General features: G+C 38.6%; 1 protein-coding gene across 1 annotated transcript in view; it reads right to left on the reverse strand.

The window, feature by feature from the left end:
* Positions 1–2,179: 2,179 nt before the first annotated feature.
* Positions 2,180–22,135, reverse strand: part of TSPAN13 (tetraspanin 13) — a 34,908-nt gene continuing 14,952 nt past the window's right edge. Inside the window, exons 2-6 of the mRNA XM_081244652.1 lie at positions 13,963–14,130; positions 12,909–12,989; positions 11,933–12,046; positions 10,506–10,619; positions 2,180–3,296 (exon numbers count right to left, since the gene is read on the reverse strand). Of these exons, the coding sequence (XP_081100778.1) occupies positions 3,222–3,296; positions 10,506–10,619; positions 11,933–12,046; positions 12,909–12,989; positions 13,963–14,130 (552 nt within the window). The 3' untranslated portion in view covers positions 2,180–3,221. The remainder of the gene's footprint in view (positions 3,297–10,505; positions 10,620–11,932; positions 12,047–12,908; positions 12,990–13,962; positions 14,131–22,135) is intronic.

Consider the following 22,135-nt stretch of genomic DNA (forward strand, 5'->3'; position numbering starts at 1 on the left):
GTAGCTGAAATGAATTTAAGCTATATGAGCTTGGATTTCTAGAATTTATAACCTAACTTTTTTCCCCCTTTGTATTAGCCTTATATTTTCTAAAATTTCAACATTAACATCAAGGCTGACTGGGTGAATGTTCTGAGAAACATTTCTCTAAATGAAATAAGTCCACAGAGAACAAAAGAATTTTTTTAAATAGGTTTTTTGTTTGTCTGCTTTTTAATAAATGCTAGGTTTAGAAGAAAGAAGCTCTGGAGTCTTGAGTTGGCCTTACGGACATTTGTTACCGCTCCAGGACAGACCCTGATTTGAAACATACCCTCCTCTGAGGTCACAAAATGTGTTTGTGGCAACATTTTGTGCACAAGAGGCAGTGGCCCTCCTGTCATTCTGGGATCAGCCTGACCTCGGCAGGCTCAACAGCAGCCATTCGGAACTCGGGACAGTATTCAGACTTTAGTAGTCCTAAAGATTCTTGCTTCTCAGTCCCTGGTCTGTAACTAGGGTGACCTAAATAAGGCCATTGCAATTAGAGCACAAACCAAGGCTATGGGTTGGTTCTCTCTGGAACAGCCCTTCCCACATAAAGTCATTCACACCAAGAAAAGTATTCTAGGGCTTCCCTGGTGGCGCAGTGGTTGAGAATCTGCCAGCCAATGCAGGAGACACGGGTTCGGGCCCTGGTCTGGGAAGATCCCACATGCCACATGCCACGGAGCAGCTAGGCCCGTGAGCCACAACTACTGAGCCTGAGCATCCGGAGCCTGTGCTCCACAACAAGAGAGGCCGCGATAGTGAGAGGTCCGCGCACCATGATGAAGAGTGGTCCCCGCTTGCTGCAACTAGAGAAAGCCCTCGCACAGAAACGAAGACCCAACACAGCCAAAAAATAAATAAATTAATTAATTTAAAAAAAAAAAAAAGAGAGAGAGAGAAAGAAATCCAGGACACTAGTGGCTAGAGACAGAGCAGGTGCTTTACTTAAAAAAAAAAGAAAAAGAAAGAAAAGTATTCTAGTAGGAGATTCCAGAACTTCATGGAAACTTCAAAATGCAACAAAGCAAACAGGGAAAATACAAAATGCCTTAAAGGAAGACGGAATCCAAAAATCTCACTTCTTTCATGTGTCACTTACAATCTCATCTTACGGTACAAGTGGCAACACTTACGGTCGCCCAGAGCTCAATATGAAATTGAAGGAGAGCAGAATACACCACCCCACAATATGCCTCTTCAGCATTAAGATTATTTTGAGTTGATTATTTTTGAGAAATAACAGACAGGAGAAGCTCTGAAAACAGAGTAGAAATTTACTCTTCTGTAAGGTAAATTTACACTTAAATCTCCATTTGTAAAGGTGTCTCCTTCTCTGTACCAGGAAGAAAAGGATGATTCCAAATCACAAGAAACTCTTTTATCAATGGCACTGGCTTAAAACTGCTAACAAATCTTATCCTTATTTACTGTGTCTTTCCTAGTAACCTCCCATAACTGGCTTCCTGAGAGCCCCCCTCCCATACACACACACCTTTCTTTTGCCTTTAGCTGAAGATGGTATTTAAGATGATGGCTTGAGCCATCTCGAGGAGTTAATCAGTTTTTCTGGATATTTCCTATGTATACATGAGGTATACATGTTAATAAATTTCTGTTGTTTCTCTTGTTATCTGTCATTTACTACATGGGGTCTCAGCCAAGAACTCAGAAGAACAGAGAAAGAATTATTTTTCTTCCCCTACAACAGCATGGGAATTGTACCAAGGGAATTTAGTTTTCTTGAAAGATGAGCCAGTCTTCCAGAGGCATGTAAGTGACCCACCCTCAAAATGCTCTAAAATTCTATAGATTAACTATTTATCCTCTTTCTTGGTCTAAAAGCCATCAAAACAATTACTAATGAAATACCATATACTTCATAAAACATGACAGGAAATTAGTGATTTTCAGTAACAGGAAAGAACTTACATATTTTCCCCCCCAAAATGAGCGACTTCTCTTTTAAAAAACAATTTTTGCTATGGAGAAATTATTAGACACTGAAACATTTCAAGAAAAGATTCTGGGATGACTACTGGTGCTGGAAGTTAATTCCACGGCTGGATTATACACTGAAATAGCAACACTCAGCTCTAGGTCAGTCAAAGGGAACCCAAAGCAAAAAAGAGAAGCATTCCACTTCACTTAATTCATTTATCAATCCTTCCATTACTTTCTTTTAATTCAAACATTCATAGACGAAGAAAGGGTTTCCATACTTAATTTTTTAACATAATATACAGAACCACAATACTATTTAAATTCCAAATTATGGGAGATCACATTCAAATACACTTGGATTTGATGAGTTGCTGTGACAATACAGAGAAATTTCACAGAAAAGGTATTTAGAATTTGTAAGATAGTGAAATATCTTTTTGCTATGTGGGCCAATGCATTAATAGTAACTTGATTAAAAAGGCTGTCTTTTGGACTTCAAATTATTATAAAAGAATATCAAGATTATATAGATATACTTTCTGAATTTCTCAAACTCATTTCATTTTGAAGGCTGAAGGCAAATGTTACACATTAGAACATTCATGAAACCATTTCTCCTTTGCACTTACCTGTAAAAATCAAAAACTAAACCACACTTTCCTAAAGACCTAGCTATTTCTAGAGTACATGAGTGTAATCAGAAAGACTACTAGAACTAAATTATCACTTTTATGTTAACAATTTTCACCACAACATCTTTCCTAAAAGGACAAAATAACTGGGGAATTTAGATTTCCCTTACTGAACTTAACAGAATAGAATCTCATACGTTCTGGCTTTAATAAACTTCAACTCTTTTTTCCAGTGGGAACTATCTACACAGCACAGTGCCACATACAATTAATTATTCCAGTGAGATGTACATTTAGATTCACAATATGATCAACACAATAGCGCCATACAAAGTTTTTCTGCAGGTAAAAATGCTAAGAAAGGCCACAGTGGACAGTGCCAGACACTGTGAAAAACAGTAGCTTACAAGGTACCACTGAGGTTCAGAGGAGACCACAAGTTTCAGATTTTTTCAGCAATGGAAAAAGAAGAACATTTAGAGAAACATAAAAATATATAATTCACTGTCAATTATGCAATTTTTCATATACTGTTTCCTTAAACAGGCAAATTAGCATAACTTAAAGTTAGAGGAAATGTACAAGATCAGAATATGAAAGATTTTTCTTGTTTTCTCATCAAAGGAACGCACTAGGATTAGCACGAGGATCTTTCTGGTTCCTGTATCTGTAGGTCAGCCAAACACCCAGGATCTGGAATGGGAAAAAGAAAAGAAGAAAGAGAAAGTAACAGTTGTGTGTATTTATTCAGTTTATCAGCAAAATAATCTGGAACCTCTGACGCACTCTGTATTATTTGTTCAAAGAGGAAGAGATTTCTTTTTAAAATGTAGTATGGGGCTTCCCTGGTGGCCCAGTGGTTGAAAGTCCGCCTGCTGATGCAGGGGACGCGGGTTCGTGCCCTGGTCCGGGAAGATCCCACATGCCGCGGAGCGGCTGGGCCCGTGAGCCATGGCCGCTGAGCCTGCATGTCCAGAGCCTGTGCTCCACAATGGGAGAGGCCACAACAGTGAGAGGCCAGCGTACCGCAAAAAAAAAAAAAAAGAATGTAGTATGTAACCCAAATTAGAGGTCCTAAGAATAAGTAATAGGAACATTGTGGTAGGCTGAATAATGGCCTTCCAAGGTTGTCCACACCATTATCCCCAGAATCTGCAAATATGCAACCTTACGTGGTTACAGGGACATTGCAGACATGACTGAGTTAAAGCTCATGAGACAGGGAGATTATCTGGGTGGGCTCTGTGACGTAATCACAGGAGTCCTTAAAAGAGGGAAGCAGGAAGGACAAAAATCAGAGATACAGCCAAAAGGTGATGTCATGACAGAAGCACTGGGAAGCAGATTCAGAGAGAGAAGATGCAACACTGCTGGCTTTGAAGATGAAGAAAAGTCAAGCCAAAATCGAGCCAAGGGGTGCAGGCAGCCTCTAGAAGCTAGAAAAGGCAAGAAAACAGGTTTCCTCTAGAGCCTCCAGAATGAGTCTCCATTTTAAGCTTCTGACCTCCAGAAGTATAAGACGATAAATTTGTGTTGCTTTAAGCTACTACATTTGTGATTACTTGTTAGAGTGGCAATAGGAAAGTGATACAAGTTAGGTATTAAGACTAAATTGTCTTAATAGCTAAAATATCATAGATTTTGCTAATTCAGAAACAGAGTTTGGCAAAAATTAAGCAATAACAAAAATCCTACAATAAATACATTTTCCAACACAGATCATAAAAAATGTCATAATTCCTACCTCTTCAAGGGAGGGGGACGTATAATTTTAGAAAAGTAATAAGTAGTTATCATGCCATTTCTCACACCACTTTCACTAACGAGTTAACCAATATAACCTGACATTTTTTTAAATTGAGAAATGTGTTCATTCTGGTTCTGCTACCTCACAGTTGATTTATTTAAAATAATCAAAAATTCTTAGACTGAATAAGATGCAAAATTTTAATGGAACAAAATGAATTTCAAATTATAGTTCCCATTTCAGACCTGTGCCAACTTTTAATCTAAATTTTGTTCATTTGACTTCATAATTACACTCATTAGCTCTTGAAACTACGTGTAAAGAGTTATGGTAAATCTAAAATTTTCTCCATTTACCACAATACTAATTTCTGAGTTACTATAAAACTCATGACTGGCAATGTTTATTATAACATGTAAGGGCTGATGGAACTATGCTTTGTGTTGAATCAAGGAAACATAAGTCTAATTTAAGGAAGTGGAAAGTCTGGTTTGGTGTCTGTAGGACGGGGGTTAGGGGAAAGGAATTTACTTAAACCTATGAAGAGTACTTTGTGACTGGCTCTATTCTTCACTTTTCACAAATTCATATAATTTGACCAAAAACCCTATATGATAGGAACTGTCATTATCCTCATTTTACCAGTGAGGGAACTGAGGCATCAAGAGGCTAAATAACTGGATAATAGCTACACAGGTCATGAGTGCCAGAACCAGGATTCAAATCTTGGATCCAAGCTCTTAACTACGTATGTTGTTTTATATGAGAATCTGATGTGTTACAGGCCATTCTCAAGCTAACAACATTCCACCTACTGTTTCAGCCATGCTTGTTATTACAGTACTGAAATACTTACACACCTGTTATCGAGCAGCTACTTCTCTGACACCTCTGAGCCTGCCTGAGCATCATTTCCCTGACCCTGCCTCAGAAATACCGGCACACAGGGAACTTCTGGTTAGAATTTTTGAGTTTGTTAAATATTTTTATAATCACCCCAGAATACATACATGCCGATGGTGTAAGTTACAGTTCTTAGGGGAAACAAAGCTATCGGGTAAATAAAATACTCATAATCTAGAGTCACGTTTTACCAGAATTCCTCCAATTAAGCTGTGATGAAACGAAACAACCTCTTCTTGTGCCCCATTGCTGGACCACTATCTCCTCACACCCAGAGAGAGCATGAAAAGGTCATGCCCAAAATGCAAAAAGACTAAAGTTAGATAATTACTGGATTTTTAGCTTACAAAGGTGCTCATGATTTAAAGATTTTCAAGGATAACTTTGACCCGATCATAAACTCTGCTGACTCTAGAACCTACACCCAGGATGCAAGAGATCACCAGAGTACAGTTCTATGAAATGTCTACACAGCGTGCAAAAAGCATGTCCTTTGTTATTTATATTTACTAAATATAGAAGGGCAGAAGGTAATATGACAAAATATTAATGATGATTTCTGAGGAGGTAATTTTAGTTAGTAGATACATTTACTCTTTCAGCTTCATAATTGTCTGTATTTTCTAAGTTTTCTACAAAGCACATGTACTAATTGTTATAACTTTTTGGGGGGATTCTAAATCAATGTTTCTTTGATGGTTTAAATTTATTTTCATGTATTACAAATAGTTCAAATGAAATCTTTCTATTTCATCTATGACAGGAAATCATCAGCTAGTTAGTCTCATCCCTTCAAACTCTGAGAATCGCTGATTCTGTGAAATATTGAATAAAATAAAAATTTAAAAAGTGAGAGAGCCTATAAAATAGTCATTATCTAAAAAATATCAGGTTGGATAAATTACTGTTAAAATCTCTAGCTAGTGGCTTCCCTGGTGGCGCAGTGACTGAGCGTCCGCCTGCTGATGCAGGGGACACGGGTTCGTGCCCCGGTCCGGGAGGATCCCACATGCCGCGGAGCGGCTAGGCCCGTGAGCCATGGCCGCTGAGCCTGCGCGTCCGGAGCCTGTGCTCCACAACAGGAAAGGCCACAACAGTGAGAGGCCCGCGTACCACACACACACACACACAAAAATCTCTAGCTAGGTTTCAAAAGGACATGGTGTATAAATTCAGAGCAGGACTCCATGAAAGAACACCTTAGAAATCTAAGACCCATGAGTTTATATTCTTCAATAATTAATATTTTAGAAGACAGCGGGGGCTGGGAGGGATGAATAGGCAGAGCAGAGAGAGCATTTTTAGGGTAGTGAACATACTCTGTATGATACCATAATGATGGAGATATTTGTCCAAACTCATAGACTGTACAACACCAAAAGTGAACCCTAATGTAGGTTATGGACTTTGTGTGTTATTATGTGCCAATGTAGTTTCATCAGCTGTGACAAATGCACCATCCGGTGAGTCATGGTGACAGCGGGGAGGCTATGCTTGTGTGGGTGCAGGGAGATACTGGAAATCTCTGGACCTTCCTCTCAATTTGGCTGTGAACTTAAAACTGCTCTAAAAATAAATAAATAACCTCCTTTTAAAATAATATATGCATAGCTGAAGGCAGTGTGATCTGATGAGAAGAAAATGGAGCTGCTCAAAAGAACTGAATTCTCAAAATAAATCCCAGATATAAAAAAGAAACCATGTGGCGAAATTCTGATCATTACTGACTCTGGCTAATGGAGTGTATGGAGATTGCTCATTCTGGTTTTTTCCCACCTATATTTTTAAATTTTTATGACAAATTTTTTTTACTTTTAAATCCATGTTTTATTTTAAAAGAAAGAAAGGAAAAATGCACAGGATTGTTTTCAAATGGTATATGAATTTTCTTGAATCAATGCCATGACCAACCCAGAAGTAAGATGGCTCCTTCCTGAGAAAAAGTGAAGTGAAAATATGCTTAGAGTAGGAAGGGATGTCAGTGAAAACTTCTTTTGAAAAGTGAATACTAATGAGAATTTCTGGGAGGAATTCCAGTGGTTAGGACTCCGCGCTTCCACTGCAGGGGGCCCAGGTTCAATCCCTGGTCGGGGAACTAAGATCCCGCAAATGTGGTGAGGCCAAAAAAAAAAAAAAAAGTGAACACTAAGCTTGGTCTTTATCTCCAGTTTGATAATAACAGCCAAGTATGGATTTTTCATTCTCAAAGGGAGAAAAAGAAATTGAATTAGAATATACAATATACACAAACATCTATGTATATATGTATATATAATATGCTGTCTTAATCATACATTTTATACATATATATGTAATGTACACATTATATACACAAATTCAATACATGTCACACACACACAATCAAAATGAGAAGATCTAATGTGTAACGTAGTGACTACAGTTGATAAGTGTATTGTACAATTGTACTGTACAATACAATATTGTACAAAATACTGTATTGTACTGTACAATCTACTCTCTTGCTAAGAGAGTAGAACTTAAATATTTTCACCAAAAAAAAAGGTAAATATGTGAGGTGATGGATGTGTTAATTAACTTGATAGGGGGAATCCTTTCACAATGTATATGTATATCAAATCATCATGATATACACTTTAAATATCTTACAATTTTATTTGTCAATTATACCTCAATAAAACAAAAAATATATTTTTTTGTATTTTTATATTTAATTATACAGAGAGAAATAAATTTCTAGGCCCAAGATGAAGCTGCTCTTATCTAGGGTGCCACATCAGCAAACCAAAACTTGGGTAACCTTTGTGTCCCTGTAAATGCTCCTCTTGACCGGAAGTGCAATATATTCAGTCAGCCAATCCTCAAAGGCCAAGCCAACTCTGGGCCTTCTCACCCCAAACAAGATTGACTATGTGGCCCCAGCCAATAAGATATTTTCTATTATTCCCTTCCTTATTCTTTATCCTATAAAAGCTCCTTGCCTTCGGCCTTATTTTGCAGTTCTCTGAAAGAAGACTGTCCATGAAGTGTTAAAATTTGTTTGTATCACCTAAACTGCTTTCTTTAATCATTTTTAACATATATAATCAAAATGAGAAAGGGCCTTCTAAACATAAAAATCAACTGGATAAACCATATAGGCAAAAAGCAATAAACTGAACCACATAAAAAGTAAAACCTATAAATTTTATTTAAAAATCATGAAAAACTTAACTAAATGCAAAAGAAATTGAAAGCAGGACAAAGAAGCCAAGTAGAGTGAGTGATGAGAGGAGGAGGGAGCCAGGAAGGGAACGGAGGAAAAAAAAAGGTGAGTGGGCAACTTTCTGGGGTGCCTCGGTTTCTAAAAGCACCCAGTGAGCCCCAGCCTTGAGGTTTCTTTTCTAAACACCTTCTAGGCCCTGAGGCCCATCTCCTATTCTTTTACAAAACTCCCCTTTTTTGCATAGACTGAGTTACAGGCTATCCAAACGTCCTTGATCAGGACAGAAAGTAGGTGGGCAATTCACAAAAGATGTAATACCAGTGGTCCAAAAACACATGAATACATGAATATTTTCAAATTCACTAGTCACATTTCCAAAAGAGCAAACAGAACTGTAATACTATTTTTACCTATCAAATTGGCAAATATTTTGTAAGATAAAAATATCGAGAATTAGTGCTTGAACCAAAAGTTGGTAGAATCTCCCCCAAAAGGCAATTTGGCAATATTTATCAAACTCTTTTAAAATGCCCATATACTGAATGTGTCATATTTTACTTCCGGAGGTATACTCTAAAGAAAAACTAGGGAGTATAGATTAAAAATATATATACAAGGAAGTTGACCATGAAATTACTTATTATAGGGACATACTGATGGGGAAATCAAATGTGCAAGAAATTAAATGACACGGTAAACTTCAAATACATAAAACACTTAAGATTTTTCTGATTTCCTTTTAAAGATAAATGCTCATTCTTACAATAGCCTACCATATACTTCCACAGTTATATGTACAATCTTACTTAATAGCATTATTCTACACATGCTGTTCTTTGTTTAAAACAGGTGTGACATGGGCAATTAACACAGCCATCACAGGGGTCCCATCAACTTTTTTTAAGGGGGTATAATATGGGGACTTGTACATCAATAATTTACTCATGTCTACAAAATGACAGCTAACACACACAGCACTTGCCATATGTCAGGCATTTTTCTAAATATTACAAGTTTTTACATATACTAACTCCTTTAAGCATCAAAACAACTCTATGAAATAGGGGCTTTCCATTATTATCCCTGTTTGCAAAGCCGAAGAAACAGCAGCACAGAAAGATTAAGGAACTTGCCCAAGGTCACACAGTTAATAAAGCAGGAGAACTAGGTTTCCAACCCAGACAGTGCATTTTTTAACTATTTGCTCTTGTCTAATAAACTCTAATTTCACCAGCTCATTATTGACAAACATGAGCTGGCCCAAAGGTTTGCTGTTATAAACAATAAACATTCTTGTGTATTCATTTTACATAGTTATACAATTACCTCCATGAAATAAAGCACTGCAGGTAGAACTGATGAGTTAAAGAAAAAAGTTTTAATTTAAATACATATTGCCAATTCAGATGCATCAAAAATGTCCAGAGTTATTGAGTGTTTAATAAAGACAATGAGGAATTAGCATTCCTCAAAAATTATCAAAATAATATGTGTGTGGTTTTGCTTAGACATTTATATAAATGTATTAATATAGTAAATATATTAATATAACATAAATATGTTATATAGGTAAGAAATTAATAACAATGATTACCTACAGGTTTTAGAAGGCTAGGAACAAAGGGGAGTGGTGATAGGGTTGGAAGGCAACTTTTCAAAGCATACCTATATATAAATGTGTGTATATTACACATTACTATATATATTAATATACATATTAAACAATGTGAATGTCTTACCTATTCCAAAATTATATCTAAAATTATAATTTATCATACAACTCTAGAAATAGAAGAGACCCAAGAGATAACCCAGTCTAATATCTTCATTTAATTTTACATAATTTAATGATCAAGCACTTCACCCTGTATAAACTTAGTGCTAGATCTGTGAGGTCTGATTTCAAGCCACAGCTCCTCCTATTACAGTACTAGCTCCCAGTGAAAACATCCGTTGATATATTCCAAAAGTTAAGTGCCATGCTAAGGTAAAATGCCATGCCCTCTTGCCCTATAAAATAGGAATCTCTATGACAAAGAACGGAAGATATTGAGTTATTTGTACATACCTCTGTAAAACTGAAGAAGAGGCCAATGCCGCCAACAAATCTCAAAACTTCTCCTGCATATTTTCCTATTATTGGAGCACAGGGTGAGCACTGGTGGCTGCTCTTCGCACAGCTCTGTATCAATTTTCAAAAAAGAACTTTTATTTCAAAGTACATTTATAATGAGCAGATTAAAAAAAAACACCCACATAAAAATTATTGTCTGGAATATCATATCCAACTTGGAGCCATGGTCCTTTAGTAGTGTCCAAAATCGTAAGATGGCTCCAAAGATTCCCACCCCCAGGGTACCTGCCCTGAATAACCACCCCTTGAGAGTGGATGGGATTTGTGAATATGATAGATTGTCACTCCCATGTTTATGTTGCATTACATAAGACACTGTCTTAATAAAATGAAGAGATTTTCACACTGACTTTGATGCCACGTTGTGAGATGGCTGTATAGTTAAGATCTGACCAGCATCTAGGAACTTAGAGATACCAGAAAGAAAATGGGACTTCGGTCCTACAACTACCAGAAGCTGAATTCGACCAACAATAGCTTGGTAGAAGACCCCAAACCTGAGATGAGATTGTAGCCCTGGCCAATACCTTGACTTCATTCTGGTGAGATCCTGATGAGCAGAGGACCTAGCTAAGCTATACGCAGGCTCCTGACTTAGGGAAACTAAGACAATGAACAGGTGTTGTTTTAACCACTAAAATTGTGATAATGTATTATATAGCAATAGAAAACTAATAACCCACAAAAGAGGACACAACGAGGGGATGTCCAGCTCAGGGCTCAGCGAGGGGGTAATAGGAGTTTCCCCAAAATATAAACACATGTAAACTTCCCAAGAGAGCCAAGCTCCAAGCTCCAAGTCCATCCCCATACGGGATTGGGTTGGACTTGGGAGGTCAGTGGTCTGGCCTGGGGCAACAGGATGGCTCTAATTAATCTATCGCTAGCTCAGCTCCCAGAGAGAAAGGGCATGAAGTTGTGATGGGGAAGAAGGGAGAGAGGAAAGAGGGTGGTTCCTTGTGTCCTCCACCCTGGGGATGTTTAGCTGGTTGAGAAGCCCAATTTAGTACAGACCACTCCCCTCCTACCACCCTGATAGGCTTCCAAACCAAGATATTTACTTGCTGGTCTGCTGTTATTTCTCTTTCACAACTTGCTCTAGGAGGATGTGACTGGGAAGGAATTAGGGGCAAAGAACCAAAAGCATCCGTGTCTGGCTGGGCCCTGGAATATTCAGTATCCTCAGGATGGATATTTGAGAACAGACAATTGATACAATACTATACACGGAATGTAATGCTGGTATATAAGAAACACTTTAAAAGTACAATTCAGCATCAGAAAGTCCACTTCTTCCATGTTAACCATTATTCATCTGTATGCAATACATCTCCAAAAAACATTTTATACTTTGTACTTACAGCCAGACAGGTGTCATTTGGGTTAAAACTTCGAAACCCACAGCAGTTTAAATTTCTCTGAATGTCATTTCGAGCACTTGCTGTATTGTTCCAACCAACTTCCAAAAGCTGACCCTAGAAAACGCATTTAAACATACATTAAAATGTGTCATCCCTAGGACTTCCCTGGAGGTCCAGTGGTTAAGACTTTGCCTTCCAAGGCAGGGGGTGCAGGTTCAATCCCTGGTCGGGGAGCTAAGATCCCACATGCCTCGTGGCCAAAAAAACAAAACATAAAACAGAAGCAATATTTTAACAAATTCAATAAAGACTTTAAAAATGGTCCACATCAAAAAAAATCTTTAAAAAAAAAAGTGTCATCCCTGCATAAAATGTATAAAGCTGGAGCCTGCAACTCTTAAAACTGAGTGCATCTAATATAATACTCTTTATAAGAGCATAAAACTTTTCAAAGGGTTACACTTCAACCTGTAACAAAAAGAAGGCATGATTTCTATCCCCAAAATAAAAAGTCTTCACGTTCACATGTGATTTAAAAGAAGCACTTAGATCAAAGGCCTAGTTTTCAGAGTGTAGCAAGACAAATTTTCCATTGCCCCAAAAGAGAGACCCATATTCTTCAAACAAATTAGAGTTTGAAGAGAATAATTGCCAGAATGAAACCACAAACATTCCGGAGCAAATGTTTCATTGCATAATAATAGGGAAAGACTGGGTGAATATCCATTAGCAGGAGCACTTTTTACCCAGTGAGGGCAAAATCCTACTTCAAGGATGCAGAAAATAGCAACACGTGGTGTTTTAGGGCTCTAAGCAGCCCCACTAAAGCCATGAGGAACAAAAGACTTCAGCTATGTAGAGTGAAATGGCATTCTGAACAAGAAGAAATTATTTTATATTCCAATCATTCCTCCCCCTTTCTTCCTACATGTACTATGTGGTATAATAAAGTAGAAAGAAAAAAATCTTTGCTTACCTGTTGCTCCTGGTTCAGGGCTAAGCAAGCACATGATACAGAAAACTGGACAATAAATACAAGTAAGAGAATAATCATGTACTGAGAATCAAAGTTAAGGATATTTCTGGAAATTCTTAAAATAACATAAAACAGAGTTACTGACAACTTCACAACTCCCTAGAAGGAAGTCACCCAGAAAACAGAACAAATGGCACTTAGAGAAAGTGCAAGAAGAATACATGTAATTTTTATTTTGATAATACACTGTAGATATAATTATATAGAAAAATACTAACAACAATAATTATTTAAATGCTGATCTATTATAGAGAAAAGACTTGAGGTTGCCAAGGGGGAGGGGAGTGGGGAGGGATGGATTGGGAGTTTGGGATTAGCAGATGCAAACCGTTATACAAAGGATGGATAAACAACAAGGTCCTACTGTATAGCACAGGGAACTATATTCAATATCCTGTGATAAACCATAATGGAAAAGAATATGAAAAGAATATATATGTATAACTGAGTCACTTTGCTATACTGCAGAAATTAAACACAACATTGTAAATCAACTATACTTCAATAAACTATTAAAAATAAATAAAAGCTGATCTATTATAATTTCATTTAGATTAAAATAAAAATTCTTACATAGATAAAAGAGGAAATAAGTAGAGATAAATGTATGTAAGCTTTCTTAATATCAACTCTTAAAAAAAATCATTGTGAAATTCTCAACCAAATATTAATGACTTGGAAAGAACACAGAAGTCACTGAATCAGTTCAATGTAACTCTGAATTTGCAACACATAAATAGGATGATACTGAACTTGCAGAATACATTCGTCATGATGTGAAAAGGAGAGAGAATATGTAAACATACAATAACTTAACCCTAAGAAATATTCCTAATGTTGGTTGGACAAATACACATAGTGCTTGCCAGGAGTTGCTCTCTGGCAATTAATTTCCTAATGGTTATTTTAAACTAGTTGTAGTTATCACAGGAGTAATCAGTAAGATAAGAGCAAACCCAAGTGGAGTATAAATCCCACCTGTAAAAAAGGATACAAAAAAAAGCAACACCTGATGGTGCTTCACGGCTCCAATCAGCCCCACTAATGCAATCAGGAACAAGAAGATGCCCACTGCGATGACCACACCGACCACCCGGAGACTGGAAATCAGCCCGAAGCCGATGCCCCACGCTGCAATTCCAATCAGCAGGAGACTAACCAACTGCAAAAACAACCACAAAGGGCAGTGATGGGGGGAGGGAGGGGGAGGGAGAAGAAAGAGGGGAAAAGCGTCAATTTATGTGTTAATATCAAGAACATTTTTCAGGCACCTACTTAGTATCTTACAAATGATTGCTAACACTCAATACTAGAATACACACATGATCTCACAGATAGTATTGTCTTAACAAGTTATATTAATCCTTGGCCATGTTTTTAAAACACAAACAATAATCTATAAAATTATTATGGAGCCTCAGAGGCCATCTGGCTTACTAAACCTAAACGATTTCTACTTAAGCTTTTGAAATAATAGCGTATGTAAAACTTTTAGACACCAACACATCTCAGTCCGACATACAGGTTTCTTCACGTGGAAATCACATATCTTTCCTTCAAAGGCCCGGACTGGGGCTTCCCTGGTGGCTCAGTGATTGAGAGTCCGCCTGCCAATGCAGGGGACACGGGTTTGTGCCCCGGGCAGGGAGGATCCCACATGCCGCGGAGCGGCTGGGCCCGTGAGCCATGGCTGCTGAGCCTGCGCGTCCGGAGCCTGTGCTCCACAATGGGAGAGGCCGCAGCAGTGAGAGGCCTGCGTACCGCTAAAAAAAAAAAAAAAAAAAAAAAGCCCCGGACTGTAACCTTCTCTGTGCTGCCTTCCTAGTCCCCAGCAAACTAAATTCATCTCTCCACTCTCTGAGCAATCTCTGTTCTTCAAATATGGTTCCACTGTTCCCTTCAACACATTAACATTCTGTTTCCAAGCCTGTCTCTCCTAGGAGTCTCGGAGCAACTTAGAGACCCCATCTTTTCACTTCTCTTTATCCCCAGAACCTATCACCTATCCCCAGAACCTCGCCTTTGGAACAGTCAAAATATCTCACAGTATTGTTGATGAAATGAATTGCTTTAGATATCACTGGCTATTCTGAGAATTCAAACATAGAGAGAGACTATTAAAACTTTTAGGATGAAAAGAGTACAAGAGATTTTAGGTACTCAGAGTAAAAATGGCATTCTGAGCAAGAAGAAATTATTTTACATCCCAATCATTTAATTTATGTTCTTTTCAAACAAAATCAAGTGTAAGAGGTAAAACACATGCTTCAATCAGTCATTACCTGTAAAACTCAAAGTTACAGTTACTTCTTTAAAATAACACTTAAATAGCATGCCAAATAAAGATTATAATCAACTGATAGAAGATACAGCTTAAATAGGTATGGGGGTGGTGGCCGGGGTGGAGGGTGGACCAGGAAAGAGACAGTATCTTCAAGTCAATCGAGAGTCAGCCATTTCCTGGAGCAAGTTGACAGCTTAATACCTTGTTGGGAGGAATCAAAGTATGTAAAATAAACTTTCTAGCACCACTTCAAGGCCTAATAAACTTTGTTTTGAGATACAAAATAAATCATCACTCACTCAAATGGTTCTTTACTCAAATGTGTAATTTTTATAAGTGTAATCATTGTTTATCAGACACAATTTTTAAATGCCTTGGTATGTAAAACTTCTTATATGTATAGACGTACAAGTAAAATGGCTAAATATGGACAAATACAGCAGCTATTTGTATTTTTATCCATTTATCATAAAGTAGCAAAACTTGAGAATGAAAGCAACTGTCTGTAGTGCGATAGGAACAAGTTATGGAGTTATATGGACTTGATGTTCTCCATTGAATTAGTACACAGAGGAAGTTTTTCTTTTTAGAGGGAGAAGAAGAGGAAAAACTTCTCACAAATACTGCTACCCAGAAATTAGTCCTCCTCATTTTCTCAACTGCTTCTTCTCAGCAGACCCATTTGCTTCTGTCTGATTTTTATCAACTCACAGTCTTCTCACAACTTCAAACAATCTTGGATTGAGAAAAAGTCCTTGGGCCCATCACAAATGAGATTATTTCTGACTTTGTTATACCCGAATATAACACATTTCCTTTCACGAGGTGTAAAAGGCAGAAGCCTGAAGGAGGTGTCAAGGAAGGCGAGGAAGATAATGCCGGAGGGGCCTCACCTCAGTGAGGGGAGAGAGCGATGCTTAGCATATTCAACAAACACTGAAGATGGTCCACAGCCTCAACACATCAGAGGAACTTGCTGTATCGGTCAGGGTTCTCCAGAGAAACAGAACCAGTAGGATATATATTGAGAGACAGTGAGAGAGAGAGAGGAGATTTGTTTTTGTTTTTGGTGGGTTTTTTTTTTTTTTTTGGTTTTTTTGTGATACGCGGGCCTCTCACTGTTGTCGCCTCCCCCGTTGCGGAGCACAGGCTCCGGACGCGCAGGCTCAGCGGCCATGGCTCACGGGCCCAGCCGCTCCGCGGCATGTGGGATCTTCCCGGACCAGGGCACGAACCCACGTCCCCTGCATCGGCAGGCGGACTCTCAACCACTGCACCACCAGGGAAGCCCGAGAGAGGAGATTTATTTGAAGGAACTGGCTGATGTAATTGTGGGGTCCACCAAGTCCAGAATGTGTAGGACGGATGACAGGTTGGAAATTCTGACACGATTTCAGTGATGCAGTCTTGAGGCAGAATTCCTTCTCCTTTAGGAAACGTAGTCTTTGTCCTTAATGTTTTCATATTTCATATCATACATGAGGCCCATAATTACTTAAACTCAACTGAGTGTAAATGTTAATCACAAATAAAAAATACCTTCAGAGCAACATCTAGACTGATGCTTGAAAAAGCATCTTGGCATCACAGCCCAGCCAAGGTGACATATAAAATTAACCAACACTTGCAAGCTTCAAGTCCTGGGTGTGATGACTATTTACTAACTTAATTAAATTCAGGGGCAGGACATTTACTCTGTATTTCTTTGAGTCTTAGGGCCAAAAAGATCAGAAGCATGAATAATATGACACATAAAATTCTTCTAACCCATAGTTTTAAATAATCCTTTGGGAATTGTACCAAATCCTTAACAACATTAATGAAATTCTTACTACGAGTTAAGTATTCATCAACAAATGGTTGGTGCCCACTACACATGGAAGCCAGAGACAAGCTACCCCTAAATACTGAAATTTAAATTCATATAATTTTCATGTGGAACAAAATATGTTCCTTTGATTTTTTTTCAACTGTTTAAAAATGTAAAACCACTCTTAGTTGGCAGGCTGTACAATAATAGGCAATGGAATGGATGTGGCCCATGGGCTGCAGCTTGCTGACTTTCATTCTAGAATTCAATGTAGGAGAGAATGAAAAACTACAATGGGACAAATCATTGCTATGTCAGAGATTTTTACAAAGTGGGTCAGAGTAGAGAACAATAATCAAAAATATCCAGATAAACAGAACACATCAAAGACTGCAAAGGAACCATAACAGAACACATAGTAGGCTGAAAAATGACCCCAACTGAATATTACCATATACAGCAAAAGAATGAATGCTATATCACATGGCAAAAGATGTGACTCAATTAAGGGTCTAAAAGGGACAAGCTTATCCTGGATTATCACACAGCCTCTAAGTGTCATCAAAAGTATCCTTATGATGGGCTTCCCTGGTGGCGCAGTGGTTGAGAGTCCACCTGTCAATTCAGGGGACATGGGTTCGTGCCCCGGGCCGGGAAGATCCCACATGCCGCGGAGCGGCTGAGCCCATGAGCCATGGCCGCTGGGCCTGCGCGTCCGGAGCCTGTGCTCCACGAGGGGAGAGGCCACAACAGTGAGAGGCCCACGTACCGCAAAAAAAAAAAAAAAAAAAAAAAAGTATCCTTACGAGAGAGGCAGAGGGAGAGTAGAGACAGAGAGAGGAGACAGCAATATAAAGACAGAGGCAGAGGGTGATGTGACCGCAAGGCAAGGAACGCTGGCAGCCACCAGAAGACAGAAGAGGCAAAGTGGCAAGGAGGCAAGGAACAGATTCTCCCCTAGGGCCTTCAGAGGGAGTGCAACCCTGTCAGCAACTTGACGGTGAACTTCTGGCCTCGTGAACTGTTAGAATAGCTTTCTGCTGTTTTTTTTTTTTTTGCTGTACGCGGGCCTCTCACTGCTGTGGCCTCTCCCGTTGCGGAGCACAGGCTCCGGACACACAGGCTCCGCGGCCATGGCTCGCGGGCCCAGCCGCTGCGCGGCATGTGGGATCTTCCGGGATAGGGGCACGAACCCGTGTCCCCTGCATCGGCAGGCGGACTCTCAACCACTGCGCCACCAGGGAAGCCCCTTTCTGCTGTTTTTAAGCCACCACGTTTGTGGTAATCTGTCACAGCAGCCCACACAAAACAATTCTTGCATTTGGAGATGAACAAGTCAGTAATGCATGTTACAGAAAGCTGCCTGATATTTTACCATCAGCGTAATCCCTACCATGTAGCTGGAGTGAATTATTCAGGTAGCCCTTGTCAGTACCCTCCCAGCAAACCAAATCCTTTATTTACAACAGCAGCATTTCAACAAAAGGAGAAAACTGCTCCCTGCTCTCTCAGCCACCCAACTTACAGGCTTATTAATAATGAGAATCTTTTCCCCTTTGAAAAATAATGTCTATAACTAAAAGGGGGGTAGGGCACTTTGTCACTTCTATAAGAAATTCTAGCTTCCAGACTAGGCTTTATGCTGTTATTGAAAACATTATCTAGAACATTCACAAGTATCTTTGCTCTGATTTTTTTTTCTAGGTAGGAGAAGAAAAAGGTTAACCCTTCTATGTACCTCTCACTCAACAGTATTCCTCACCAAGTTCGCCCTGCTGTGTCTCTAATATACTTTTAGTCTATCCCCATCACTGTTACTAGGCACCTCTCCTTCAAAAACGTTTGAGAGGATGTATCACTTTCTTATTGTCGTTTTAACAAATTAGCACAAGCTTAGTGGCTTAAAACACCACAAACGTATTCTCTTGTAATTCTGGAGGTCAGAAGTCCAACATGGGTCTTACTAAGCTAAAATAACCGTGTCAGTAAGGCTTCATTCCTTCTGGAAGCTCTAGGGGAGAATCCATTTCTTTGCCTTTTCTAGCTTCTAGGAGCCACTTGCCCTCCTTGGCCAGTATATCCCCTTTCTCCATCTTCAAAGGCAGCTGTGTTGTATCTTCAAATTTCTCAGACTGCAACCTGCTTCTCTAAGCACATCACTTTCTCTGAGTATAAGCCACTTACATCCCCTCTTATGATTTGTGATTATATAGGGCCCCCAGGTAACCCAGAATAATCGCCCATCTCAAGATGCTTAATTTACTCACATCTTCAAAGCCCCTTTTGCTATGTAAGGTCACATATTCACAGGTTCTAAGGATGAGGATGTGAACCTTTGGTGGGAGAGGAGTATTACTCATCCTACCATAGAACTTGGGCAACTGAGTTACCCACGTAACTGAGTCCTTCCTGCTACTCATACTTTAAAATATTGAAGAAGACTTAACATTTTATTTAAATACTTAGCTGAGGGACTTCCCTGGTGGTGCAGTGGTTAAAAATCCACTTGCCAATGCAGGGGACATGGGTTTCAACCCTGGTCTGGGAAGATCCCTCATGCTGTGGAACAACTAAGCCCATGCGCCACAACTACTGAGGCTGCGCTCTAGACCTCTCGAGCCACGACTACTGAAGCCCGTGCACCTAGAGCCTGCTCACCGCAACCAAGAGTAGCCCTCGCTCACCGCAACTAGAGAAAGCCCACACGCAGCAACAAAGACCCAATGCAGCCAAAAATAAATTAATTAATTAATAAAAAAGATAAATAAATTTTTTAATAATATACATTTATTTATATGTATATTTATATATATAGCTGAACGCAGAGAAACTATGGGAAACTCCCACAGGCCAGAAAGGAAAGGAGAACTGAAAGTCAGACGGCAAGCATACAACTGGCACTGTGTGGTCATGAGAGGGCGCGAAGGAATTCCCAGATCAGAACAGTCCCTAAAGGGGAAGGACCTGGGTGTTAAACCAGGCACAAGCGGGAAGTTGAACTAAGACCCTTGCATGTCTAGACCACCAGAAAGCTGAATTTCCAGTGTAAAAGGTCACAGAAAGGTCACTATACAAAATCAACAGCATGCTGATGCACCTCCAAATCTTTTCATGCATTTCCTTAAAAGCAATTTGTAACAGGTCCCCAAAATATGACGTACATATAAATAAATCTAAAAGAAGTATTACAAGACATCCATGGAGAAAATTATGAAATGAATTGAAGAACATGAAAAAGACCTAAGTTAAATGAAGCGATTTATCATGTTCATGGTGGGAACACTCGTTATAATAGAGCATCAATTCACCTCCAATTTAGCCTACAAATTTCATGTATTTCTAGTCAAAGTCTCTTGGTTTTGGGTAAAAATTTATACAATGATCCATTAAGTTACATGGAAGAATAAATGTATCAAAGAGCTAGGAACATTTTTAAGAAGATTAAAGAGACAGGCCTGTGTCTGTTGCACTTTTTCTCAGCCCGGATACACTGTCATTAGCACCCTGCATAAGAAATGCTCCTAGTAGCAAATCAACCTTTGTCAGTGGTCACAATTAACTGTCCCAAATTCTGTCTTTGTTATTGCTTTCACCATGCTCTTCAAAACCTGAGCCTGACTCTATAGCTTTTGAATGTGTTTTATTTTTTTTATTTAGTAAAATTAAATACATAAACAAAACTAAAAGAACTAAAGAAGTTAAAAATAACCCAAACTAATATCAGAATTTATTATAATGGTTTGGTAATTAAAATCAAGTATCTAAACAAACCAACAGTGTGGGCTAGATGAGATATGGAATTCTACATCAGTAGGGAAAGAGCAGTCTTTAATTAATAGCTCTTCCACAACTACCTTCCCATTTTGAAAAATAATAGTAGTAATCTTTAACTCATGCCATAGACTTAAAGCCTAAATATAAAAAGCAAAATTTTAACTTTTGGGGAAAAAAATACAGAAAGATATTTTGCCTTTGTGGTTAAAGAAACACTCTTAAACAAGACCCCCCAAAAGCACATACAATACAAATATGTCATTTACTACATACAAGAAGTATTCAAAATGTTTTACATTTATTAACTAATTCAGTCTTCTCAACAACCCTAAGAGGTAGGTAGTACTATTGTCTCCATTTTCCAGATGGGGGAAGTTGTGCACAGAGATGTTAAGAAATTAGCTCAAGGTTACACAGCAAGGAAGGGATAGAACTGGGATATGAATCCATGTTCTAACCAACCAAACTATACCTCACATTAAAATTTTAAATTCTATATGATTAAAAAAAAAAGGGAAAATGTCAGATATGCCTAGGACTAGAAGATATTTCCAGCACAGATGTATATATTAAACAACACTTACAAATCAACTTAAAAGGACAAAAAGCACACTGAAAAGTGGTCAAAGGTAATGAGAGGCAGTTCACTGAAGAAGAATCCAAAAGGCCAATAAACAAAAGAAAGATGTTAAATCTCATTATATATCAGGAAAGCAAAAATTAGAACAATGAGGTACTCACTAGTGAACATCAGAGTGGATCTCACATTCACTAGATTGGCAAACATTAAGCCTGATGACATGAGGATGCAGAGAACCTAGAACTCACATTCCAGGAGAAATGTCAACTGTTGCAGGCACTTTACAGAACAATTTGGCAGCACCTCAAAAAGTTACAGATATGTGTCTCTTACTAACCCAGCAATTCTGCTTCTAGGTTAATATCCAAGAAAAATGCCTATGTCCCCAGCCAGACATACATGTATCAGGATTTTACTGCAGCCTTGATTGTAACAGTAAAAAATGTAAAACAATCTCAAACACCATGACTAGGGAATTCACAAACTCTGGTGTGATCACACAGTAGAATACAAGTGTTAATCTATTTCTATTAAATCTATAAATTCCAAACATAAAAATGAAACAAATTGTATAAATATTGATAAAACAGACCATTTACATAAGTTTTCAAACGCAAAAACAACACTTTAGGACTTCCCTGGTGGCGCAGTGGTTGAGAGTCCGGCTGCCAATGCAGGGGACACGGGTTCGTGCCCTGGTCCGGGAAGATCCCACATGC

The sequence above is a fragment of the Mesoplodon bidens genome (genome assembly GCF_964165515.1).
Source record: "Mesoplodon bidens genome assembly, chromosome: 9".
NCBI lineage: Eukaryota > Metazoa > Chordata > Mammalia > Artiodactyla > Ziphiidae > Mesoplodon > Mesoplodon bidens.